This window comes from Stegostoma tigrinum, chromosome 3 (genome assembly GCF_030684315.1).
Source record: "Stegostoma tigrinum isolate sSteTig4 chromosome 3, sSteTig4.hap1, whole genome shotgun sequence".
In the NCBI taxonomy this organism is placed as follows: Eukaryota; Metazoa; Chordata; class Chondrichthyes; order Orectolobiformes; family Stegostomatidae; genus Stegostoma; species Stegostoma tigrinum.
In genome coordinates this window covers 75,001,801-75,028,643 of record NC_081356.1, presented here as the reverse complement: position 1 = coordinate 75,028,643, position 26,843 = coordinate 75,001,801, and the positions used below count along the sequence as shown (strand labels likewise).

Here is a 26,843-nt window from a genome sequence, read left to right as displayed (position 1 = left end):
AATCCAGCCATGAATTTGCACACAGTAAGCTCCCACAAATAGAAATGTGGTAGTGGTTAGCTGTTCTTATGTTAATTGAAAGATAGATATTGGCCAGACATCATGAATAATTCCTACCAACGTGTTAGAAATTTTGTCATGTGATCTTGTATGTCTGTTTAAGAGAACTGCCCCTCTGACTAAGCAAAATTCTGCCAGCACTGCTCTGGAATGTCTCTTTGGATGTTTGTACTCTGATCCTTGGAGTGGACATTGAAACTAGAAATGCATGGCTCAAACAAGAGTGATATCAGCCTAGCCGTGGCTGTAATATGAAAGTAAACTCTTACTTTTTTTTAAGATAATAAAATGTGAGGCTGGATGAACACAGCAGGCCAAGCAGCATCTCGGGAGCACAAAAGCTGACGTTTCGGGCCTAGACCCTTCATCAGAGAGGGGGATGGGGGGAGGGAACTGGAATAAATAGGGAGAGAGGGGGAGGCGGACCGAAGATGGAGAGTAAAGAAGATAGGTGGAGAGGGTGTAGGTGGGGAGGTAGGGAGGGGATAGGTCAGTCCAGGGAATACGGACAGGTCAAGGAGGTGGGATGAGGTTAGTAGGTAGCTGGGGGTGCGGCTTGGGGTGGGAGGAAGGGATGGGTGAGAGGAAGAACCGGTTAGGGAGGCAGAGACAGGTTGGACTGGTTTTGGGATGCAGTGGGTGGGGGGGAAGAGCTGGGCTGGTTGTGTGGTGCAGTGGGGGGAGGGGATGAACTGGGCTGGTTTAGGGATGCAGTGGGGGAAGGGGAGATTTTGAAACTGGTGAAGTCCACATTGATACCATATGGCTGCAGGGTTCCCAGGCGGAATATGAGTTGCTGTTCCTGCAACCTTCGGGTGGCATCATTGTGGCAGTGCAGGAGGCCCATGATGGACATGTCATCAAGAGAATGGGAGGGGGAGTGGAAATGGTTTGCGACTGGGAGGTGCAGTTGTTTGTTACGAACTGAGCGGAGGTGTTCTGCAAAGCGGTCCCCAAGCCTCCGCTTGGTTTCCCCAATGTAGAGGAAGCCGCACCGGGTACAGTGGATGCAGTATACCACATTGGCAGATGTGCAGGTGAACCTCTGCTTAATGTGGAATGTCATCTTGGGGCCTGGGATGGGGGTGAGGGAGGAGGTGTGGGGACAAGTGTCCATCATGGGCCTCCTGCACTGCCACAATGATGCCACCCGAAGGTTGCAGGAACAGCAACTCATATTCCGCCTGGGAACCCTGCAGCCATATGGTATCAATGTGGACTTCACCAGTTTCAAAATCTCCCCTTCCCCCACTGCATCCCTAAACCAGCCCAGTTCATCCCCTCCCCCCACTGCACCACACAACCAGCCCAGCTCTTCCCCCCCCCCCCCCCCCCCCCCACCCACTGCATCCCAAAACCAGTCCAACCTGTCTCTGCCTCCCTAACCGGTTCTTCCTCTCACCCATCCCTTCCTCCCACCCCAAGCCGCACCCCCAGCTACCTACTAACCTCATCCCACCTCCTTGACCTGTCCGTCTTCCCTGGACTGACCTATCCCCTCCCTACCTCCCCACCTACACCCTCTCCACCTATCTTCTTTACTCTCCATCTTCGGTCCGCCTCCCCCCCTCTCCCTATTTATTCCAGTTCCCTCCCCCCATCCCCCTCTCTGATGAAGGGTCTAGGCCCGAAACGTCAGCTTTTGTGCTCCTGAGATGCTGCTTGGCCTGCTGTGTTCATCCAGCCTCACATTTTATTATCTTGGAATCTCCAGCATCTGCAGTTCCCATTATCTCTCTTACTTTTTTTTTCCCAGTTCTTCATATGCAAACCAGTTCACTGGGATGGTATACCAGAGTTTTCTGTTTGCGCAGCAGCGTTCAAACAGAGCAGCAAGTTTAGATGGCACAGTAACTCCCAACACTTCCCCAGAACAATGGCCAGGTAATAGTTATATATACTTCTGTTCAGTAGATATATTGTTTAACTTAAAATTGCTTATTGTGTTTGATCTCCCTTACCACGAAATAAAATGCTGCAAATTTGAAGGTGGGTGGAAAAATCAATACAGTTGACTTGTTACAATATGTATCCTAAACCTTCAAGCAAGGTGTCTTTGTTCTGGAAATGTTCTTATTTTTCATGAACCAATAGTCTACTACTTTCTTCGAATGAGTATTTGTCTTCGTAACTGCATGCTCTTTCTACATTTATTACCATTTCTAGCATTGTTTAGTAGTGTTGCTCTTTAGGATGAAAGATAAGGGGGGAATAAAGTAACAAAGGAACACAGTATTTCCAGAAGATATTCCTTTTTAAAAGCTAAGAATAGATGCATCTTTGTCAAAGAAATCTGAAATGTGTTAATTTCTGAATATTATGATTCACAGGTATAAAGGAGCTTATTCATCTCTTGAATTCTGCTGGAGATGAGGATAAACCCAAATTGACAGTCCTACTTTGTGAGGTATTGACAGCGGTTTACCTTAGTCTTTTTGCTCATGGCTTGGGAACGCACTCCAGCAATGAGCTCTTCCGCCTTGTAGCTCATCCCCTCAATAGCAAAATGTGGGCTGCAGTTTTTGGGGGAGGTGCCCAGCAACCTCTGAAGAACCAAGTCCAACCTAAGCCTGTAACAGGTTTGTTCATTTATCTTTCTCACCTGTGTTCTGTATAGATGTTCCTCAATAAATTTATACTTTTGTATTTCAGCAACATATACCCTGGTCAGTTTAGTTACAATATGGAAATAAATTAAAAATACTGGGGAAAGATCAGTCACCATTTCAGAACTTTTCATCGTTTTTTTTTCCAGCTGTGACTAGAAATTTCAGGCAGTTAACCTACTCTATCCTCCACCACTGCCACCAACATTCCCGCAATTTGTTTTCTCTGCTTGAACCTCCCAACATCCTTATACAGCAGCAACTTCCAAAATTGGAAGTCAGTGCTGCAAATAAGGTCAGTGTGCTGGTTTCTGTCTCTGGAGTCTCAGGCACTGTGCAGCTTTGAGAAAATGTTGACCACCTCGACTGATTATTAAAGAAGCACTTCTGTAATTTTAGAATTTCTTGTGCTAATTTGTTTTTGAGCATTTAGTTTTACTACTCACATTATAATAAACTACATCCTCATCTCTGTGGCTATAGAAACTATAATATAACATACTAAATTCTAATTAAAAGCTTTGAAGACAGACAATAAAACTTTTCTTTCTACTGCTATGTCTTTTTAACACTTGTTTAGAATTTTCTCATAGAATTTGATGCTGAGTCCTCAAAAAATGTGAATTTGATTTTCCTCAGTTTCATGAGTATGTAAATGAAGAATGTAAGATTTCATGTATACCATATAGCTTGCTTTCTCAATGCAAAGTAACAGCTGATTCCTGCTCTCATTCTCAAATGTTTTTATCCTCAAGATTTTGTTGTACTTGTCGACTTTTATAAATCATATTAATGAGAGATTTCTTAACTAATCATAACTAATTTTCCTGTATCAATTTGAGCAACTTTCCGAAGTTTAGGCATGGAAATTCAATCTTTAGCTTACAGATCATTTCAATCTTAACTATACAGACAGTTGTATTTGTTTAATTCTGCACTTACTGTACTGTTAAAATTAATTGACGGAAGAGCTAAAAGGATGCAGTATTTTTAATGAGTTTCCTGAACAGCACACAGTTGTGATGTGTAAGTGTTGTGAATTTGGATAGAATAGTAGTGGAGTGGAAGGCAGGAGACTAAAATGTAAAGAGATCTGTGCTGTGTCTGTACTTTTTTTTAAAATTCAGTGTCTGTGAGCAACAGCTGAAATTGCCAATACCGAAAGCCCTCAAAAAGTGAAACAGGTATCAAAAAAGCCCTAACAGGTGGCAGGCAAAACAGCAGTCTTGTTTTGATGTAGTGATATTGAGTTTGAATTCAGCCAATTAATTTAAATGAAGCACCGATATACAGAAAGCTAATTAAATTTAAATGTGATGGTGTTGACAACCTGAAACCAAGCATATAAGAATTTGATGTCATTATGGGTACCTAAGATGAGGGCATTTGGAAAATCGGAGAGAGCCATCTGCTACATGCCAGAGTTAGCACTGTTCACCTCTGAGAAAGCCCAACACAGTCTTCCAAATTTGAAGAGATTAATTTATAAATTATTGCTTCTTATTGGGTTTATATTAGTGGGGCTTGTTTTTATTTAAACGGAATTCTAGTAGAATGTTGTTATTTAGTAATTTCATTAATTTGTTTATTGTTGGGTTAAGTAAATGAATAGTTTCCTGTTACTTGTAAAGTGGAGATCAGGGATTTTCTTCCTTTTAACCACTTTTTAAAAATAGATTACGAAGGGAAAAACCAGCTTCTCTGGGAGTTTTGGGGGTAATTATTAGAGGGGAATCCCGAATTCTGTCATAACAGATTGGGGCTGGTGTTTTAGTTTAAATATCAGAGGGGTTCAGCTGTTCCCTGTTGTAAGTTGCCTACTTTGTGCAGATAAATTATATTCAAAAGAATTATTGTTACATGTTGGATGGTCAGATGTGTCTATAACCAAAAATGTTAAATAATGCTGTCACATATTGAGGAATAAATGAATGATTCCTCTCAATTTCCACAGGTGGTGATATAGTTGTATATGAAGCGAAGAATATCAGTGGAACATGTTCTGGCACTTTTGTTCATTGCTAGGGTACACATGTGTAGTTAATGCAGAGATCCTGATCTTCATTGCGTTGTTATGAACAATAAGTGAACGGAAATCTGGCAGCTGATTCAATGTGAGATTGGGAAAATAGCAGAGAACCTTGTTAACTCCTGATGTGTGACTAATTGGAAGTGGCGTCAAGAGTAAAATAAGATAAGCACCAGTTGTACAGCATTTCTCATCTCTGCCAGATATGTGGAGCATGGGGAGAAATGTTGGGGTGGGGGTGCAGAAAGAGTAATACATGTAAATAGCCAAGCTTAGAAAGCTAAGTTGAAGTTCCTCAGTCCTGACGAACGCAAGATGGAAAACTTATTTTCTGTTTTTTCAAAGGTGTCTGTAACGTAGGCTAGAGTCAAAGTGACTAAGGTCATTACTGTAAGCCTTTAAGAAGTTATTCATAAACTGTTGGTAATTTTTCATAACCCAGCTTTGGTAGTCTGTCTTGTCATATTATTCTTTACAGCACGTCCCCATAGCATTTGGCTCAATCTAGCAGCTTTGCATTTTTATTTTCTCTCAGTTTTGCTTGTGAAGGCATTACTGTGGTGTCCAGGAGATAATTTTGAAATAAAAATGAAGTGGTGGAGAAACTTAGCACGTATTGCAGCATTCTTTTGGTTCTGGAAATGTCATATTAGACTCAATGTTAACTTTGTTTCCCCTCCACAATGCTGCCAGATCTGCTGATTTTTTCCCACCACTTTGTCTTTATTATCAGATCACCGGCACCCACGGTACTTTGCTTTTATTGAGGTAATTTGCATGTTGCTACACATGTTCACAGTCCTAAGAAACGCAGACATTCGTTGCTTAACCAGAAAATAATAAAGCAGGGCATCGACTGAAAAGTATTTGCAGTTTGAAGCAAAATTCAGCTCAGTGAATGTTTCCAAGTATTATTTTAAACTTCAGACTTTTTTTAAATTTAGGAGTAATCTTATTGTTAAACACAAGGCTGAATTGTTTAGGTTTGACTTGACCTTTCATGCATTGGTGAGGAAATACAGTCATGTACTTTTTTTGGTTGGTGGGTAGCAAGTAGTGTTAGAATAATGCAAAACTGAAAAATGTAATATATCCGATGTAAATTTGAACCATGCTAACTCTTAGTGTTACGCTGTTATAATTAGGTACAAAATTTCCTGATTGAGCTGTGGATTGTTTGTCTAATTAACAATTTTTATGTTGGAGTAGTTAATCTTTTCTATGTAAATATTATCAATTGCCTAAGAACTGAAAGCATGCCAGTAGCTAGTGTTTATATTCATGGTGGGATAATCCTCTTGCGAAAAGCAAGTTGTATATTAAAATGCAAACTTTTAGGAATTTCAAGGAAGTCTGTGGCTATTGCTATGAAAATTTTGTACATGTTCCACAAAACCGGCTGTTAAGTACCCTACCATGTTTTCGTCCCAAAAATTCATTTCTTTTCAGCAAAGCCAAACATTGATATTTTCTCAAGTATTTCTATGGCATGTTGTGCATTTCTTAGAGAAATTATTAGCATCAGGCTTACGTTCACAGATGTGAAAGCAAGTTGAACTGTAAATTTAAGTGAAGGTAGTTTGGACCAAAATCTTTGTACTGTATAATATATGATCTGAAAGCTATATTAAAATAAAGTTTGTTTTAGCATTTATGCTATTAAGGAAACCAAAGGCTTCAAATAACTTACTCTAATTTTCCAACCTTTCAGAACGTAAACATTTTAAATTTTTTTAAATTTGCAAGTTAGTATCCATATTATCATTTTTTTTTTGTTCAGCACTAAGTCAGCACTTGCAAATAGTTATGTTCACAGAAATAAAAGCAATGCATGATAATGAGATGCTCAGTAACCGCTGTTCACGATCATATGTATTGCTTTTATGTTTTTCCAACAGCAGATTTATATTTGTCTATTTTGACAGGAAGGTGGTTACCTGAGCATAGTCAACAGCAAATAGTAATGTACTCCGTGGATTGTGTGGGGTTTTCAAAAGCTCTTGCCACCATCAATTCTGCGTGTTCTGGAAGTGCAGCAGGCAAGACTACTAGGACTAGTGTGTTTTATACAGCCTTTGCATATGAAGCCATTACAAAGTGAAGATTGTTATTATACTTTTGTTTTATTACTCCTTTTGCAATGCATTCCTTTGGACAGCATGCTGGTTGAATTTCTAATGCATTTTTTTTAATGTTTTAAAAACAAATTACTTATTGTAGATTTAAACTAAGGTGAGTTTTTAATTATCAACCCTGAGTCTTTAGTCTGGAGCTTTAATAGAGCAGCCAGACTGATGATATTTTTGTTGTCAATGAAATTTGTTACACACACACGCAGCAGAATTTTACCTTGGTGAACCATTGAATGGTTTTCAACTCCAACATGTGTTGGAATAGAGTAGTTCAGAATTTTTAACACAAAATGGGTAAAAAAGCCATATATTAAAGTAAGGTGGTGCAATGATTGAGCTTGCTTTGTTATAAAATCACTAAATTACATCTTTTAATTCAATTGAGGGTTACAATTTTTTTCTAATTTTCAATCTAACTGGAAGTATACGAAATGGATCTATGGGAGTATGGCTTGTAATGCTCATTTTTCTTCTATTTCTTAACACTGTTGTGATGTCTGGCCAGCTTAAATTCATTGCACAGCCTTAGTTATGTTGCACTGAGCACAGATTACGTTCCTCCACAAGTGTGGCCAAGTTCCTTTCTCTGAAGATCATGAGCGAACCAACTGGGTCCTTAACAAAATTCAGTAGTTTTTATGGATGTAATTGAATTTGCTTCGTAACTTAGTAAAATTGACCTTGGATTACTAGTCATATGCCACAGCCACTATTTTGTGATTCACAGAGCAGACAAAAATCAGTTTCACACAAGTTATGATCAAATCTAAACATAAGGCACAATTTTTAACTCTACGTTTCTCCATGCTTCGCATTTTAAATGTTAGTATTTCATTTTGGTCAATGTTTTTCTCAGTTTTTGCTGCTTGAAAGCTTTTAAGTATAAGCTTTCTGGCCTTTTTTTGAAAAGTGAATTGAAAATTCATGGCATAAATATCCTATAACATTTGCAAAGTAGTCAGGAAAGTGAAAGAAGCAATAAGATGTCTTGAAAGCAAAGGCATTATTACTGATATTTACCCCATTGAATCAACCACACCCATATATGAGCACTTAATAACTGAAAGAATTAAGCATGCTATATACAATATTAATGCTCAATTGTATAAGAACTTTGAAAGTAAAGAAATGCTTTGATTTTTACTTGAGATAAATTATTGCTTTTGCATCTTAAACACATAATCTGCTATCATAAAGCCAATAAATTTTGGTTTGCAAATCTAATAGCTTAAAGTAGGTGTATCAATTTGAAAAATAGCATATTTCACTGTAGTTTTACAAACATACCATTTTGCAATGCTAAACTTAACTAGTATAATTGGATTGCTGCATTGATTTTTACTTGCACTTGCGTGATGAATGCTGTAAATCATGATATATAGTGAGGAGGTGCCATTATGTCTCATTCTGATTGTGCACGATATTTTCGTAATTTTAAGATGCAATTTTGAAATGCACTTGTTGCTTGTCAATGGTACATTTAACTGCTGAATTCAAAACATTATCATGCAAATAATTGAATAAGTTTTGACTTTGTCTCAAACGTTGACGTCACACTTAAGAACTGACTAGTTTTAATTGCATCAGCTGAATAATAGCAAACTGTTAAATAAAAGGTGATGCCCCTTTTTCTAATTGACTTTTTAGCCAACATCTATTAAATTCTGTGAATGTAGATTTTATGATGTCTATTTTGTTACCATTGTTTTCCACAGTAATTTGAAAGCTCAGATGGGAAACTTAATTTTCAACAGTCAAACAGAAACCTTTTTAATTTCATTTGAGGCACATTATTTGAAGTCAAACCATAAATGTTTTATTTTAATTTTGTTTCTTATGGGGAAGCTGGTGCGTGCAGTCTTCATTTCTTGGCAGTAAATCAGCTGAAGCATTGCATTTAAATCTAGAGTACTGTATAGCATTTGAAGCTGCATTATGGTAACATTAAATTCAGAAACTTGACAGTCCATTTTCTTGATTAAATATTAGTCAGAATTTAAAATTGTGACCTGGTATCTTCCTTAAAAAGATTAGCTAGTTGTTCAGTACGCTTAAAAGTTAGCCGCTACCATGTATATACATCATGATCTTTTTTGTGATATTATGATTTTTTTTATCCAATTGTGGGATGCTGCTGCTGCTAGCTAATCCAGCATTTATTGTGCATCCTTGTTTGGCCCAGAGTTGAATGGCTTTCTTGGCCATCTCAGAGGGCAACTAAGAAACATTGGTGTTGGGTCAACCATTTTGCAATGGGTCTAAGGTCACACGCAGGTTAGTCCAGGTAAGAATTCCTTCCATAAATAGCATCAGTGAAGACTAGGTTCTTAAAACAGTCAACCCTGATCAGATGGTTGCAGACAGGCTAGCTTTTAATTGTACATTTTGAATGAACTCCAATTTTACCATCTGCAGTTTTGGAATTTAAACTTATGTGCTTGAACTGGCCAGGTGACATTACCACTATGCCACTACCTCACCAAATACCACTAATAGGACTGTCCTTCAACACTCCCTGTTGAAATCGGAAATTTAACCATGAACTGAACATTTAGTGTTAGAATAAAATAAATATTGCAGAAGCTAGACTTTTGAAACAAACAATTTTGGAGAAACTCAGCAGTTCCAGCAGCATCTGTGGAAGAAGAATCAGCTAATGTTTCAAATCCAAGTGACTGTTCTTCGGAAAAGTTCTGAAGCAGAATCCTACTTGTCTTGGTATTAATTCTTTTTCTATCTCCACAGATGCTGCCGGAACGGCTGAGTTTCTCCAATATTCTGTGTAAACCATTTAATCTTCTATTTCAAGATATTTGTTATCAACTTTGAGATTAAGCATTTGGTTTTGAGGTGGATCAATAACAATCATGCGTGTTTTATGGAAGAACCAGTTTTCCTTTCCAATTTTTGTGAAATAGTTTATGCTTGATTTTTCAGTCTGTGTAGTCTAAGATAACAGTTTCTTTCTTCCTATATAGAGTATTTCTTGTGATGTAGTTTGTTCCCTGTTCTAAATTACTTTCTAATCTGTTTTTTAAAAAAAGTTTCTTTCATGGATCTGAAACCAGGAATGTATTTTACTTCAGCATGGAAATTCAATGCCCTAAAAGATGATAATACATCATATATACAATCTATTGTTATGACCCTCACTAGTGACGCACTGGAAATCAAGCCCTGCTGTTCCCAGAGTTATTGCAAAAGTTAAAAATATCAAAAAGTATGGGCACTTTCCCATTTTTATTTTCAGACACAGATTAGTAGATATCTTGGGCTTGTACTGAACAGGAATCACTTTTATTTATATGCGTTTTGACTTCAGCTATTGGTAAAGAGTTATAATTCATCAATATATTATACTGTTAATTAAATTGTAGTTCGCTTATATACACCCCCTTACACAGCCAAGTAGCCATGGTAAATAGTTTATTGACTGGGGGAAGAACTAGAAAGTCAGCTAAATAGTCTTTTTTTCCAAATACAGTTGATGAGATGACTATTCTCCAGCTAGCCAGCGCATTACTTGAGTCATTTTTCTCTGGTTGCTTCCACTGGCTGGTAAGAGACACAAGAGGCCCTTCTAAAAGGTCTCTGACTTATCCATTAAAAGTCACAGCTTACAGCAGTTGTTGTAGAAGGATTAACAGGTTTACTTCAGGTTTAGTGCAAGGTTTCAGCAGAGAAACCACTCCTGACCTGGGAAAAATGTGACCCTGTCTCTGCAACTTGTTCTTAGCCATTCACTTACCTGAGAACCAAGCATTCAGCTTGCGGGCAAAAATGTCTGCCATCGATAACCGATCACTCGTCCATAAAACAATCAATTCTTATTGCCAGCACAAACTGCATCAGTACGCATCCTGGCTCCAAATCATCTGCAGACCTGCATTTACTACTTGTCTAAATGATTCTTTACTTGATGCCTGGAATGGCTATCAGGTTACTTGCTTTTCAAAACTGCAGTTCCACATTCAATCACTAGTTTATAAAATCACTCTGAAGTCCAAATAAATCGTACCCACCACCCTGCCTTAATCAATCCTTTTTGTTACTTCTTCAAAAACTCAATCAAGTTAGTGAGACATGATTTCCCATGCACAAATCCATGTTGACTATCCCTGATCAGTCCTTGCCTTTCCAAATACGTGTAAATCCTGTCCCTTGGAATCCCCTCCAACAATTTGCCCACCATCAGTGTCAGGCTCACTGGTCTGCAGTTCCCTGACTTTTCCTCACCACCATTTCTTAAACAGTGGCACCACTTCAGCCTACCTCCAGTCTTCTAGCACTTTACCTGTGGCTCTCAGTGACACAAGTATCTCTGCACGGGACCCAGCAATCGCTTCCCTAGCTTCCCATAACGTTCTACAGTACACCTGATCAGGCCCTGGTGATTTATCCAACTTGATGCATTTCAAGGTGTCCAGCACCACCCTCTGTAATATGAGCGCATTTCAGGATGTTGGTATTTATTTCCCCAAGCACTGTAGCTTCCGTACCCTTCTCCATAGTAAACACTGATGCAAAATACTCGTTTAGTGTCTCCCCGTGTCCTGGATTTCCACACAGAGGTTGCCTCTCTAATTTTTAAGGGGGCCTTTCCACTCCCTAGCTGCTTTTTTTTTGTCCAGAAAGTATTTGCCAAAGCTATCTCATGAGGGGCCTTGATCAGATGGGCCAAGGACTAGCAGATGAAGTTTAATTTAGATAAATGAGGTACTGCATTTTAGAAAGCAAAGCCAGGGCAAGACTTCTCCACTTAATGGTCAGGCCCTGGGGAGCGTTGCTGAACAGAGACCGTGGAGTCCAGATTCATAGTTCCTTGAAAGTGAAGTTGTAGGTGGATAGGACCGCAAAGGAGGCATTTGGTATGCTTGCCTTTATTGAGCAGTGCATTGAGATCAGGAGTTGGGAGGTCACTTTGCAGACATTCAGGATATTGGCTAGAACAAAAACAAAGTTCTGGAAAAGCTTAGCTGGTCTGGCAACATCTGTGAAGGAGAAAACAGAATTAACGTTTCTGGTTCGGTGACCCTTCCTCAGAACTGATGGTGGCTGGGAAAACGTCACTTTATATGCAGAAAATAGGGAGGTGGGTGGGGTAGGGAGTAAACAAAAGGATAGAGCCCAAAGAGAGAGAAAGACAGTTGGACAGACAAAGGAATTGCTAACGGTCAGGCTGGGAGTGTGATTAGTTGTTAATGGGGACTGTTAGTAACTAACAACAGGGGGTGTGTAGTGGCAGGCCATGTGGTAACAAGGCCTGGTGTGTGGGGTGGGGCACTGGGACTTGGGAGAGTTTAGACCCTAAAATTATTGAACTCAATTTTGAGTCCGGACGGCTGTGGGGTCCCCAAGTGGAGGATTCTGGGGAGGGGGGAGGTAAATGCGCAGGTGCCGCACCTTCGCTGGTTACAGGGGAAGGTGCCGTAGGGCTGTGAGGTGGTGTTTGGTGTGATGCAAGTGTGGACCACGGTTTCCTGAGGGAACGGGGAACGGTCCCTGCGGAAGGCGGACAATGGAGGGGAGGGGAATAGGTGTCTGGTGGTGGCATCTTGCTGGAGATGGCAAAAATGCATCTGATGATCTTCTGGATGTGGATGCCGGTGGGATGGTAGGTAAGGATAAAGGAAACCCTATCGCTGTTGCAGGAGGGAAGATAGGGGATAAGGGCTGAGGTTTGGGAGATGGGTCAGACCTGACTGAGTGCCCTGTCAACAATGCAGCTGTGGAATCCTCTGTTGAGGAAGAAGGTGAATGTTTCGGAGACTCCCTTGTCAAAGTTGGCCTCATCGGAACATATGCGACGGAGACAGAGGAACTGAGAGAATGGGATGCAGTCTTTCTTTACAGGAAGTGGGTGTCAGTCGGTTTGTAATGGATATTAGTGGCCAGTCTATCCCCAGAAATGTCGAGAGAAGGGGAAGGGAGGAGCCAGAGATAGACCAGATGAAAGTGAGGGCAGGATGGAAATTGGAGGTGAAATTGATGAAGTTTTGCAATTCCAGACGAGAGAGGGAAGCAACACCAATGATATCACCCATGTATCGGGAAAAGAGTTGTGGGTGGCGGCCGGAATAGGACTAGAACAAGGAATGTTCCATGTACCCCATGAAGAGACAGGCATAACCAGGGCCCATGCGGGTACCCATGGCAACCCCTGTTAGCTGCAGAAAATGAGGAGGAGTTGAAAGAGAAGCTGTTGAGGGTGTCGATAAGCTTGACCAACCACAGGAGGGTGGTGGTGGGTCGGGATGATTCAGGTCTTTGCTCCAGGAAGAAGCAGAGACCCCTAAGACTCTCCCTGGTGGGGAATGGACGGAAAAAGGGATTGCACATCCATGGGCAAGAGGAGGTGGCTGGAGCCGGTAAACTGGAAGCTTTGAAACTAGCGTAAGGCGTCAGATGAATCGTGGATGTTTTGGCTAGGGATTGGACCGGGGGGAGAAGACTGATTCAAGGTAGCAAGAGATGCGTTCTGTAGGGATTCAGCAGGCTGAAACAATGGTTCTACCTGGACAATCATTTTTGGCAGGAGGTAGAAATGAGCTGTGCAGGGTTGGGGGACGATTAGCTTGGAAGCGGATTGGGGGAGATCACTGGATGAAACGAGATCTGTAACTGTAGTGGGTACGATGACTTGATGTGCCATGATGGGGTCATGGCCTGGGGGAAGCTAGGAGGTGGTATCTGAGAGCTGGCGCTCAACCTCTGCATGGTAGAGGTCAGTACGCTGTGAGTACCTGCATGGGCCCTAGTTTTGCCTGTCTCTTCATGGGGTACTTCCATGGGCCCAAACATACCTCTCAAGTATGTACCTTTCAGCTCAACAGGGCTGGATTTGTCGTTGTCATATTCTATCTATGTCAATGCCAGTTGGTGCATCCAGTTTCATTTTGATGTAACTGAGACTTTTGCTAACCCATTCCAGATGGCATTTAAGAGGTAATCATATTGTTGTGGGCTTAGAGTCACACAAGGGCCAGATTATGTAAGGACACCAGATTTTCCTAACAAAATTGTATCAGTGGACCAGACACACTTACGACAATTGCTGCAAGTGAAGTGTAAGACACAAAAATAAAACAAGATGTAATATCAATTCATTATTCTTACCTGCTTTACAGAAACTTGCGCAATCTAGATATTCTTAAATTTTAACTTATACTTTACATTTGAGATAATGCATCCATAATTACATTATAATTTCCATTAATATGAACAATTTTTGCATTAAAATGTTGCAACAAAAGGCTCCATCTGAATCATCTTGCATTCTGATATTTAAATTTCTTAAAGAAAGCCAGTGGATTATGATCAGTATAAATTAATGCATAGCTGTTCCCATGTCAGAAATAAACTTTAAGTGCCGAAGACCTAACAACAACCTTAAAATCTCATTTTCAAGGTCGAGTGCATCTTCTGATGTCATGTTAGCTTCTTAGAAATGTACCCCACTGTCGTCTCTATTGCTGACTCAAAATCGTTGAATAAGACAGCACACATCCCAAACACTAGCATCAACTGCTTCCTCTTTCTTGTCCAACCATATGTCCCAAGTAAGTCACTATTGCCCGTATTACTAAGTTAAACTGGAATTGCTTAAAAAGGCCTTCAACATGTTTTATTTGCTCTTCCCAAGTGCTTTATAAACTTCAATATCATTAAATACACTACACAGTTAGAAATTCCAGTTATGACATGATTCATAAGCCTCTGGAATGTAACGGGCGCATTCTTCGGCTGAATGGCTCACCCAACATTGATATAATCCATTTGGTGTAATGGAAGTGGAAATTACCTTACCCCTCAATGTTCGTGGCACTTGCCAGTATATCTTCAATAGATCCATTTTAAAGTTGGCACTAACAAAAACAAAGTTGCTGGAAAAGCTCAGCAGGTCTGGCAGCACCTGTGAAGGAGAAAACAGTGAATGTTTTGGGTCCAGTGACCCTTCCGCAAGAGGGTTTGAGGAAGGGTCACCGGACCCAAAATGTTCACTGTTTTCTCTTTCACAGAAACTGCCAGACCTGCTGAGCTTTTCCAGCAACTTTGTTTTTGTTCTTGATTTACAGCATCCACTGTTCTTTTAGTATTTATATAGGATATTAGTTTGGCTGTTTTTGGAATACTGCATTCAGTTCTGGCCTCTGTGCAATAGGAAGGATGTTGTGAAACAAAAGATTATCAAAATTGTCGCGAGAATAGCTTCTGTGGATAATAGGGAGGAAAAAAAACCTTTAACAATTAGGAGACAGTGAAGAGTAATGTGTTCTGGCAAGATTTTTACTGCATTTACTTGTGCTGCACATCATTTGTGGTTGGCCAAATATTCCCTTCTGAGGTCATTTTAATACAGTTACAATGTTTTTTTTTGAGAGCAGCCACGGAAGTCAACTAGTTTGAGTTGGACTTCATGTTCATACTTGGGCAAGAAATTTACCCACAAGGATATAATTAATTAAAGTTGAAAGAATCTTCAAAAGGTAACTTCACTAGAGAGCTTGATCTCCTGGCACAAAAAGACTTATCTTGCAGCTCAAATAGAGTACACTTTCTAGTTGCCAGCTTCAGTGATGGAACCTGAAGAGAAATTGAAGTTCATGGAAATGCATTCACATCTACAATATACTGTGCTGCAATACAATGCAATCTTTAAAACTAGGGATAAATTGAGTTTACATTTGCCATTTAGGTCAAATATCATAATATCTGCCTTCACAGAAATTTTGGTTTCTACGGAAGGAAACTTAAGTTCTCTTAATTTGTATTTTTGCCACATACTTTGCATTTTTCTCTACTTAAGAGGTGGAAACAATAGAAGAGTTGCCTGATCCAGAGCTGAAACTTGAAACTTCTCATGTCCATATATCTGGCGCTGAAATAGTTGAGGTTACTGGTGAGGTTGGTGAGTAAATACTTGGACTGCCTCGTATTTTTGCATTTTAGCTAATAAGCTAAACTATCCGAAAACAAAGCAGAAACGCCTGCCACTAATGTTCTGCAAGAATTGATTTTGTTTTAAACTAACCCCTTTAAATCTTGAAATGAATTGAATGCAAACAAATTGTCTGCATCAATAGTGCTGAGATGGAAATGGTCAAGTGTCAAGTTCCTGGGATTGATGATCACTAACAATTTGTCCTGGTCCACCCAGGTCAAAAAGACGATCGAGAAGGTACAACAAGGTCCTTCCTTCCTTCCTCAAGAGGCCAATGAAATCAGCATGGCCACAAAGACTGTTACCATCTTTTTTTCTTAAAGATGCAGCGTAGAAAGCATCCTGACTGGATGCTTCACAGCCTGGTATGGTAACTGTTCTTCCCAAGACTCCCCAACAGAGAGTCATGAATACAGCCCAATCCATCATGCCAATCAGCCTTACATTCATCAGCTCTACCTGCAGTTCATGCTACCTTGGGAAAGCGACCAACCCAATCAAATACCTCTCGTTCCACCCTGTTCTGTCAGGAAAAAGATGTAAAAGTTTGAATACATGTATAAACAGATTCAACAACAGCTTCTTCGCGCCCCCCCCCCCCCACTATCCAACTTCTCAAGGGATATCTAAAATGTGCAAGTTGATCTCTGTCTGCATCTTTTCTGCAGTTGTATTCTGCAATCTGTTATAGTACCCTGATGTACTTTGTATGGTATGATCTGCCTGTAGAGCATGCAAAGTCACACTTCACTATCTCATTACTTGTGATGCCAATAAATCAAACTGCAACCATGCATACAGTGTAAAAGTTAACAGATTTGATTGTTTTTACGGCATTACTGTTACTGTTGTCAATATTGGTCTGTTGAGCTAACAAATGGATATGTGGAAGTGGAAAATATGCTAACCGCTAAGGGCACAGATGGGCTATTTGTACACATACGATTTCTGTATGCATTGCTGTTATACTACTAAAGTTTAGACAGTGCAGTTTACTGTGGGATACTTGTAAGTAAGATGAGTTGAACGTTTTTTCATGTCGGTTCACAGCATGTGAACGTTGCCAACAAGGGTAGCCCTTATAACCCATTGCTAATTCACTTTAGAAAATGGTGAACCATCTTCTAGGATTGCTCCGCTCTCTGCATTATAGATACCCATACTGCTGTAAGGAAAAGACCTCTCAGATTTTGACCCAAAGAAGGTGATATAGTTCCATGTCAAGATGATGTGTTGCAATGAGGGGTACTTGCAGCTGGTTCCCATGCATTTGCTTCTAAGTAATAGAGGTTGATACTTTGATACCAGGTAAATAAGAAGCCTCATTCAGCTTTTACTTTTAAAAAGACTTGCATTCATCTTCCTAATTCCTGACTGACATTGCAAGAAATTAAATATTCCTGACAAAGCAGTTGTCACATCCATTTTTAAAAGTTCTATTTTATTTTTAAGTATTTACGCACCTAAACTGCAGAATGATTCTTATATCCAGTTTTCTTATTTACCTGTTCTGAACATTTGTACGTTTAGTAACCAACTTAAATTACAGGAATGCATTGATACAAATTTTCCGTTCAGTGTCTTTTGTATATTCATTTAACGAAGGCTTATTTATTCAGAATGCCAGAAAAGCTATGCTAACATTCAGTGCTAATTACTAGAATTGAAGTGCTATTTGTCTGTTGTTTGTTTTTTTTTCAACGAGAAGAAAATGTAAAATTTCATTACTGTGATTTGTAGGTTCTAGTAAGCATATACCCACAGTGAATCAGTGAGCAAATGGTCAATTACTTCCTCTCTACTTCTATTACAGAAGGTGGTACTCCTGAAGAGCATCACAATCGTTTCAAGGGCACAGATTCAAAAGCAACCAACAGAGAAGCACCCTGTCATAATTCTTCTTTTCCAGTTGTCAGTCAGGACATTCCAGTCTGTAAGGAGAAGTTTATCCCTCCTGAACTTAGCATCTGGGATTACTTTATAGCAAAGGTAGTTTCTTTCGAACAAAATTAATAACCAATTTTTGAAAACCATGAAAGAACACATGGGAAGTTAATATTTGTCTGCAATGTGTGTGATATATTTGCAGACTTGCCTGTCAAATCCTATTGGTTAATATCAAGAAAATGACAATATCAGCGTTAGAAAAATTCAATTTTGAGTCAATATACACTACTGATATTGAGAATCTATATATTTCTTGTCATTACTAGATTTTTTAAAAATTTGCTCCTTGGATTTGGGCATTGCTGTTTAGGCCAGTATTTATTTCCCATTCCCAATTCGTCTTGAACCGAGTGGCTTTCTAGGCTGCTTCAGAAAGCAATTAAAGAACAACCAAGTGGTTATGGTTCTGGATTTACGTGTAGACCAAGACTCTAAGAATGACCTATTTCTTCCCTTTAAAGGTAATATCAAATGCCATCTGGTTCACAGCAGTCAACAATAGTTATACGGTTGCCATTAAGCTAGCTGTTTTTTTGTTGTTGTTGAATTCAAGTTTGGCTAACTGTCACTGAGATTACGAGTCTGTGTTCCCTGAATATTAGCCTGGGATTCTGTTTTCAGTCCAGCAACATCACAGTGAAACTACTTTCCCCACATTAGGTATTGCTGAAGTATTTCAAAGCTATTCTCCATGTTACTCTTCGTAATAGTCACTCTTTTTTGTAAGCTTACTGGCTGGCATGTGTGTCTTTATTTCTAATACTCCAATGTTAAATCTTCAAAGACATGTGTGGTCGTCTTTAACCTAACTATTTCTGTCGACTTCACATCCAAACCGATCTAATTATCTTTAGACTGATCAAATACATGCCCAGGCTCCAGTGGGTGTTCAGGAAATGGAATGATGAACAAGGTAATAGATTTAGGATGAAAAGTAACATCTAACTTCTTGCAAATGAGTGCCTGAAATAGGAGCCAGCTTGCTCTCTTTTTTTTTTTTCCTTTTTAAGCAAGCAGTGAGCAGTCGATCCACTCTCAGAAGGCAGGTTGATTAGTTAAATATTTTAGGCGCTGAAAACCCTCATTTTGACAGTGGCTTCCATTTTTAACAATAGCTAGATTTTCCTGCCCTCCCAAACACCTGGATTTTTAGGTTCTGAATTTTTGAGCTGTGCCACTGCTTGTGGCTAAGAGGTGTATTTTCTCTAGGCCAGACAAACTATGTAGGAAACTGCTAATGCTGATTTATCTGTTATTTTCCCATACGACCATTTTCTTTTCTTAAAAAAAATTAATTTACAATATGGGGGTGCTGTTGATATGCCTACGTTTATGGCTCGTCGCTAGTTGCCCTGACACCAAAGCCATGTGCTACAGGTCTTCAAATCTGTCAGTCATAGGTAACTTAAAGAATAAAGACCTGATTTGAGTTTGGAAACCCATGTTTCTAATGTTCCCTTTTATAACTTTAATGCCACTACCTTTCCTGGCACTAAACGTACTTCAATAATTTTGTCAAAGCAGAAAGTGTTCATTTTCTATATTTACTTCAGATCTCCAGGGACTGTGATATTATGCCCCTTGTTCCTTTTAATCATCATTTAATTTATAAATAAGAAACATCATAATCATCATTTAATTTATAGATAAGAAACATCATAAATTGATTTCACAGTTAATAATGCATGCTGAAAACTGGGATTTTTAGACTAGAAATGTATCAAAATTCTCATCTGTAGTTGCAGCTGTTTTAAATATTTGTTCTTTTCCCCAGCCCTTCCTTCCCACAGTACAGAGCAAATTTGAGTATGATTCAGAGGAAAGTCAGGACAGTGATGATGAGGAAGATGCTTTTGCTTCAGACACACAGCTTCAGGAGCATTCAAATCCTAACTCGTTCAGGTAAGAGTTTGTCATTTTAAGAAACTAATACAAACCATTGATTTAATTTTCTCCAGCCATTCTCTGCTTATCTGGGTGAATGCAGCTTTAAAGTAGCTCAGCTTTATCAACGGCACACAGGCCACTTGATTGGCACCCTATTGATCACCTTAATCTTTCACACTCATGAGTGTACAGCATGTACCATCCACAGGCACCTTCTAGAAACTTGCCAAGAAGTAACTCCCTACAGTTATCAGACATCTGAACGGACCTCTCAAATGTTGTTCTCGCTCATTGTGCACCTTCTCTGCTGCTGTCATGTTGTATTCCTCACGCTGTTCTATTACCTTTTATAAACGTTGTGTGGTATGATCTGCCCATAGTATACACTAAGCAAACTTGACGTTGTACTTGGGTACCTATGACAATAAATCAAATCAATTTCTTCGACAGCACCTTCTAGAACTCTGCCCCTTGAAGAGCAAGTTCAGCAAGACACTGGAATCATCACCCTCTCCGAATGAGGCACCAGTCAGACTTGAAACTATATTGCCAACCTTCACTGTCTCTAGTTCAAAATCAGAGTTCATTTCAGCACTGTGGATGTAGTTGCATTAAACAGACTGCAGCAGATTAAAGATGCTGACCTAGCACCATAATCCTCCTTTTGTGCTGAGTTTAGATAACTAATGCTGCCTTTAACAGCAAACATGCACATCCCAAAAACAAGCGCACAATTCCCAGCTATGTTGTGCTTTTTGTTTCCTTGCTGTCACTGATCCTTGGATTCTGTAACTTCAACTTGTTCTAACAAGCCATCAAGAAGATTATAACTGGAGCTGGTATGAGGGGAGAATGAAATGAACATGCAGAGCACGGATCAGAGGTCAAAATGTGGAATTCTATCTTGAGACATAGAAGTGCCTAAGCCACAATGAGATGTTGTTCCTCCAGCTTGAATTCATTTCATTGGAACACTCTAGCATGGCCCAATGCTAGCACAAGAGCAAGTAGTTTATCAAAATGACAAGCAACTGGAAGGTCAGGACCGTTTTTCTTGCGCCCCCACCCCAATCCTACACTTGGCATCCCTTCACAGAGCAGGCCAATTTTCTCCCTTTCATATTTTTATTTGCACTTTTTATCTCTCTGCTTCACCACCAAGTGTATTTCCTTTGTCATTTACTCTAGTCAGTCTCGCAATCTGTTCTACTCACTTTTGTCAACAGCATAGAAACTACCATTTACTAGCCCCTTTCTCTTCAGAAGGGCCAGATCAAAATTGCAAAGAAAACCATTTCTTACTCCATAATTGCTACCAGAGCCACTATTTCTCCATAGATAATAAAATGTGAGGCTGGATGAACACAGCAGGCCAAGCAGCATCTCAGGAGCACAAAAGCTGACGTTTCGGGCCTAGACCCTTCATCAGAGAGGGGGATGGGGGGAGGGAACTGGAATAAATAGGGAGAGAGGGGGAGGCGGACCGAAGATGGAGAGTAAAGAAGATAGGTGGAGAGAGTGTAGGTGGGGAGGTAGGGAGGGGATAGGTCAGTCCAGGGAAGACGGACAGGTCAAGGAGGTGGGATGAGGTTAGTAGGTAGCTGGGGGTGCGGCTTGGGGTGGGAGGAAGGGATGGGTGAGAGGAAGAACCGGTTAGGGAGGCAGAGACAGGTTGGACTGGTTTTGGGATGCAGTGGGTAGAGGGGAAGAGCTGGGCTGGTTGTGTGGTGCAGTGGGGGGAGGGGATGAACTGGGCTGGTTGAGGGATGCAGTGGGGGAAGGGGAGATTTTGAAACTGGTGAAGTCCACATTGATACCATATGGCTGCAGGGTTCCCAGGCGGAATATGAGTTGCTGTTCCTGCAACCTTCGGGTGGCATCATTGTGGCAGTGCAGGAGGCCCATGATGGACATGTCATCAAGAGAATGGGAGGGGGAGTGGAAATGGTTTGCGACTGGGAGGTGCAGTTGTTTGTTGCGAACTGAGCGGAGGTGTTCTGCAAAGCGGTCCCCAAGCCTCCGCTTGGTTTCTTTGTTCCTGCAACCTTCGGGTGGCATCATTGTGGCAGTGCAGGAGGCCCATGATGGACATGTCATCAAGAGAATGGGAGGGGGAGTGGAAATGGTTTGCGACTGGGAGGTGATTTCTCCAGCACATTTTTATTTTCTCGTACATGGAAAGATTGAGTAGGCTGGGCTTGTAATTAATTGAGCCTAGAAGAATGAGAAGAGACCTTGGTAAAACCTAGAAAATTCTCAGGGGGCTTGAGCGGGTAGATGCAGAAAGATTTTTTTTTTTCCCCCCCCACATCAGCCATATCATTGGTCAAACAGCTGAACTGGCTGGCCTACTTTCCTTCCCATTACCTTGAGCAACCTCTTCAGGATTTTGGTCCAACACTTCTGGTATGGGACTTCTACTAGCTGGTCACTCTTGAGTGATCAACTTTTACTAAATTCTCACTTCGCAGGTGCAGTACGTACATTTCTATCAAAAGTCTTCACAGAACTACCCAAAATGAAGAGACCTGGGGTGAAAAGCAAGTTTTGGTGTTTCCCAAGTGCTTACAAAAACTCTTAAGTCTAGAAATGTTTGCAGATCTTTAAAAGCGTATTGATCTACATTGCTAAGTCATTTTAAAAAATCCTAAGGTAAACAAAATCTATTTGTGCTGCCAAAATACCTCCCCCCAATTGTTTATTTCAAAAAAATCATAATGGTTAGAGAAATATTTAAACTGTAATAATTAACTTGAAACAAATGATACTAAATGTTTTTAAAAATATATAAATTGAATAGTTGTAAATCAGATATTATTGAAGGAGTTGTGATCAGAAGAGCCCTGTTATGAAGAACAGAAAACTTCTGAACTGGCTGAGAATAGTTTGACATAAGCTTCACTGAGGAACGTCACAACCTTGATAACTAGTCTTCACACCTACAATTTCTCACATGTCAGGTGTATATCTTAATTCTATCTGAACTGGTGATGTAAATTTGTACCCATGATGGCTCTGTTGCCTTGGGCCAGTTTATTATGTGATGTTAATCTCGCAAAATTAGTTCCACGATTTAGAAAGTTCTGTTGCTTTGTCAGCCCTGATCACAAGCTGTCACAATAGCTATGTGGCCAGACTGAATTAAGGTTAAGTTTGGTGTTTTAGGTTTTATTGGAGTGGTAGAATAAAGGGCCCTTACTCTGTATTTTGTCTTCACGATATGTAACTTAAGCATTTGCTGTACTAAGTACCACGAGTGTGTTTTATCATGAGTATTGACATTGCTTACAAAACATGCAAAATCACTAAAACTAGTTATGAAGAAATGTAATTATGTGCTTGAAAAAGATACGTGACAAAATATGTCACATTTAAAATGAGTTTGGATTGTTGCCAGTTTGTCAACGTCTTGATTGTGTTTACAACTGGGAGAGTAAAACCTAAATTCCTCCAAACTTCTTATTAACCAGTGTGTCATATCACATATTGTCATATCTCAGTTAACAAAAGAAAATAGTTGAGAATCAAGTGCAATTGCTTTGTAACAATCTTGTTTCCTATTGTTTAGCTGGTCATTGATGCGATATGCTATGGTACAGTTGGTGCTTCATAATTTGAAGAAGTTTTACCCAATGGCAGGGCTGGATCTTTCAGGTAATTAATTACGTGCTCTAGTTATCTCATAATGTAATTTTCTCCCCACATTTGCCTTCTCAGCTTATGGTACTCAATTCTTAATCACGTTGACAATTTGAATACATATGAAGGGAGATGAGAGTGTACGGTGATGAGAGATGTCTGCCTTATTTTTTCCAGACTTCCATGCCCTACCAGTACTGTCTTCATTGTGGCCAAAGCCAGGAGGAGTGAATTTAAAAGTTTGGATGAACTTTGCCACTAATGAGGCTGAGAATAGGCTTGAATGCTGCCGCATCCTTGGTGCATCGGAATAGAAATAGGTCGTTTGACCCGTCATGTTTGTTCCTCCGTTCAAAAAGATGATGGCTGATTTGATAAACCTCAACTCCACTTTTCTGCCTTATCTCCTTTGTTTCTCTTAATGATTAGAAAATAACCCAATCTCAACAACCGTCTGTGAAGAATTCCATGAATTTATTACCCTCTGAGAGGAGAAGTCTTCATGTTGGTCTTAAATGGGAAACTCCTTAGTCTAAGACTATGCCCTCTGGGCCTAGACATTGTACACGTGGTGAGAATGACGTCTCTGCATTTAGCTTGTCAAGCCCCCTCTGAATCATACATTCTTCAATAAGATCTTTTCTCATTCTTACAAATTCCAATGAGGGTAGGCCCAACTCCATAACATCTCATCGTAACATCTTTCCATGCCCAAGTTCAATCTAGTGAACCTTCTGTAGACCGTCTCCAGTGCCAGTATATCTTTGCTTAGATAAATAACCTGAATCAGTTCACAATATTCCAGCGTGGTGTGACCAGTGCCTTGTAGATTTTTGGCAAGTTCTGCCTATTTTTATACTCCATTCCGCTGGGAGAATGTATTTTGTTGATCATTTGGCAGAATTGCTCGGCAGAGCGAGGAGCAGCAGATCACAACTATTGATGGAGTTCAGTAGGCTGGGTGGGGCAGTGGAAGTTGGCAAAGGGATTTCTGAGTGAGTGGTGATTAGTTGGGAAGAGGGATTGTCCAGTTATGTGGAATGGAAGGGGTTTGGGATGAAATATTGAATGAGTGATATATAGAGCGGGTTGCAATGTGTGCTGTCAAAGAGGAGGGATTGGAAAGAGAGCCTTCTCTCTCAGGGGAGCAAAGGGGTTGGTTACAATGTTTGTAGAAGGAAAGGCTTCACTGAGTCTTCTATCATCAGGGAATATGTGGAGAGTTAAGCAGCAACCTTGATGAATATATCAAAAGTGTACTTCTACGAAGTTCTTTCAACCCCTATTGAAATAAGCCATTTACATATGTTGGTTGATAATGTGCAAACTCTAATTATGGATGGAAAATTATTATGCTTTGTTAACTCTGAGGAAACATTTTCACAGCTGTTGTTTTTGTCTGTTGACTGTGTCAAAACCTGATGAACGTGTTTCAGTACAATTTTGAACAGGGATAATTCATTCTTGAACACATTCTAATTAGTTTTTGTTACTGAAGTATGTCTGAAGCTTGGAATTTTTATGGATCAATTAACATTTAGGGATGAGGAAAATTTTTTTTTTAAGAGTGTTGTCACAATTGGTGTTACTGCACCACAGAAGGAGGCCACTTGGTTGATCGAGTTAGTGTCAGCTCTTGCTGTTCGATCAATCTCACTCTATTCTTGTCGTCCTGCATGTTTATTTTCCTGTCAATGAATATTATTTAATGTTGTGAATTGTTTAAGCTATAGTGGGGGAATTTGTCACAGTTATCAAAATGAGCAGTGATAATGGGAACTGCAGATGCTGGAGAATCCAAGGTAACAAAGTGTGGAGCTGGATGAACACAGCAGGCCAAGCAGCATCTCAGGAGCACAAAAGCTGACGTTTCGGGCCTAGACCCTTCATCAGAGAGCTCATCAGTGCTCCTGAGATGCTGCTTGGCCTGCTGTGTTCATCCAGCTCCACGCTTTGTTATCAAAATGAGCAGTTTTTTTTCAGAGTAAGCCATAACATACAAATTAGCCTAAAGCTGCATCGTTGAGATGGAAGGTCAGAACCAAAAAAAAATCCTCTCCAGCTTTGTAATTACAGAGCACCAAACGGGAAGCCTCAAGGAGAAACTCTATCCAAACAAGCAAAAGGATGCCTTTCCACTGAGTGCCACCTTCATGTATTTTGGTCTCTGGTTGTTTTTCACAAGCATTTTTATGTATGTTCTTTCACAGGATGTGGGCATTGCTTATACAATCTGTTTATTGGAAAGTAGTTTACAAAGCTCTGCAGTCATTCTGTGTTTTACATGTCCATAATCCAGCAAAGCCATCTTCTTTTGTTTCAAATGATTTCATCCTGTATTGAATACTGAAATAGTGAGCAAAAACAAAGTTCCTGGAAAAGCTCAGCAGGTTTCTTTTGGTTTTTACTGAAATATTGAGGTCGAGTTAACGATTGCATACTTTGTTGGTTTGCGATCTTGACTGTGATGGAAGCTAAAAAGAAAACTCGCTTGAAGTCTAGTAATTCCACTTATTTAGTGTGGCCTGGAAGCATTTACATTCAGTACTCATAAAAGATGTCATCATTACATGATTCCTTGTCACAGGGGAAGGAGAAAAAGCAGACCTTTTTGTATTTAGCCACTACTTTTCAAACCATTTTGGCCTCCTCTGTTTTCATCCTTCACCCTTCTATAAAGTAAGTGGAAGATTTTGATGAGATGAAACATTCATACATGGTCCGACCAGTTTATTTTTGCAACTTCTTTCTTCCACTTACTAAGTTCTAATTGAGCAAATTGTTGTTATTTCATCAGTGTTTTAGCCTTTTTTTCTCTCTCTTTTCTCTTAGAGCTCCCAGTTTGTTCCCCTTCTTGCCATGCAATTTTAAAAACTCTTCAACGCTGGGAACAAGTGTTACTTCGGCGCCTTGAATTATTTGGTGGACCTCCTCAAGATTTCATCTCAATGCATGCCACTGAAGGCACAGTGTCTTCAGGCCCTGCTCTTCTCATTCATAAAGCATTGCTGGAACCCACCAATACCCCATTCAAGTAAGAGGAAAGAGCAAAAAATATTAGATCATTTTTATTGGCCCAGAGTAGACTAGAAAAAAAACATATCTATTCAAGACCATTTTGGAGATCTGAATAATTATTCTGTCTGTTAAGGAAAGATGCGTTGGTAGACTATCTGTGAAGGGCAACCTAAACAAAAGATATTGACTCATCAGAAATTATGACTTTGGTAGGCTCAGTATAAAAATAGAAAAGGATATTTAAGTATCAATGATAATGTACGTTCAGAAGAAAAATTTTGTTCTGATAAATAAAAGATGAAATCAGCAAATTGTGATGAGAAGGACGTTGTGATCTTGAAAAAGAGGGGACATTAGAAGTACCGACCATGACATTCATAGGATCCACACAGTGTGGAAACAGGCACTTTGGCCCAACAAGTCTACACCAACCCTCGGAGCATCCCACCCAGATCTATTCCCCAAACCTACCTAATCTGCAGTTATTGCAGTTATCTTTAGGTGTTCAAGTTGTACTATGGAATTGGAAAGTTAATTATTTACTGCAGTTGTCCAATAATCTTGGAATATTTAACTTAATGTGC

At 39.9% G+C, this 26,843-nt stretch overlaps 1 protein-coding gene across 9 annotated transcripts in view; it reads left to right on the top strand.

Moving 5' to 3' along the window:
- dmxl1 (Dmx-like 1) overlaps positions 1–26,843 on the top strand; it is a 204,653-nt gene that overhangs the window by 137,145 nt on the left and 40,665 nt on the right. For 6 of the 9 annotated variants that reach the window (XM_048528018.2, XM_048528019.2, XM_048528017.2 and 3 more), the window contains 8 exons: positions 1,817–1,944; positions 2,391–2,639; positions 6,621–6,734; positions 15,634–15,735; positions 17,582–17,757; positions 19,490–19,617; positions 23,171–23,256; positions 26,074–26,275. In XM_048528018.2, the coding sequence (XP_048383975.2) occupies positions 1,817–1,944; positions 2,391–2,639; positions 6,621–6,734; positions 15,634–15,735; positions 17,582–17,757; positions 19,490–19,617; positions 23,171–23,256; positions 26,074–26,275 (1,185 nt within the window). The remainder of the gene's footprint in view (positions 1–1,816; positions 1,945–2,390; positions 2,640–6,620; positions 6,735–15,633; positions 15,736–17,581; positions 17,758–19,489; positions 19,618–23,170; positions 23,257–26,073; positions 26,276–26,843) is intronic. The other 3 variants (XM_048528026.2, XM_048528023.2, XM_048528022.2) reach the window with 2 other exon arrangements.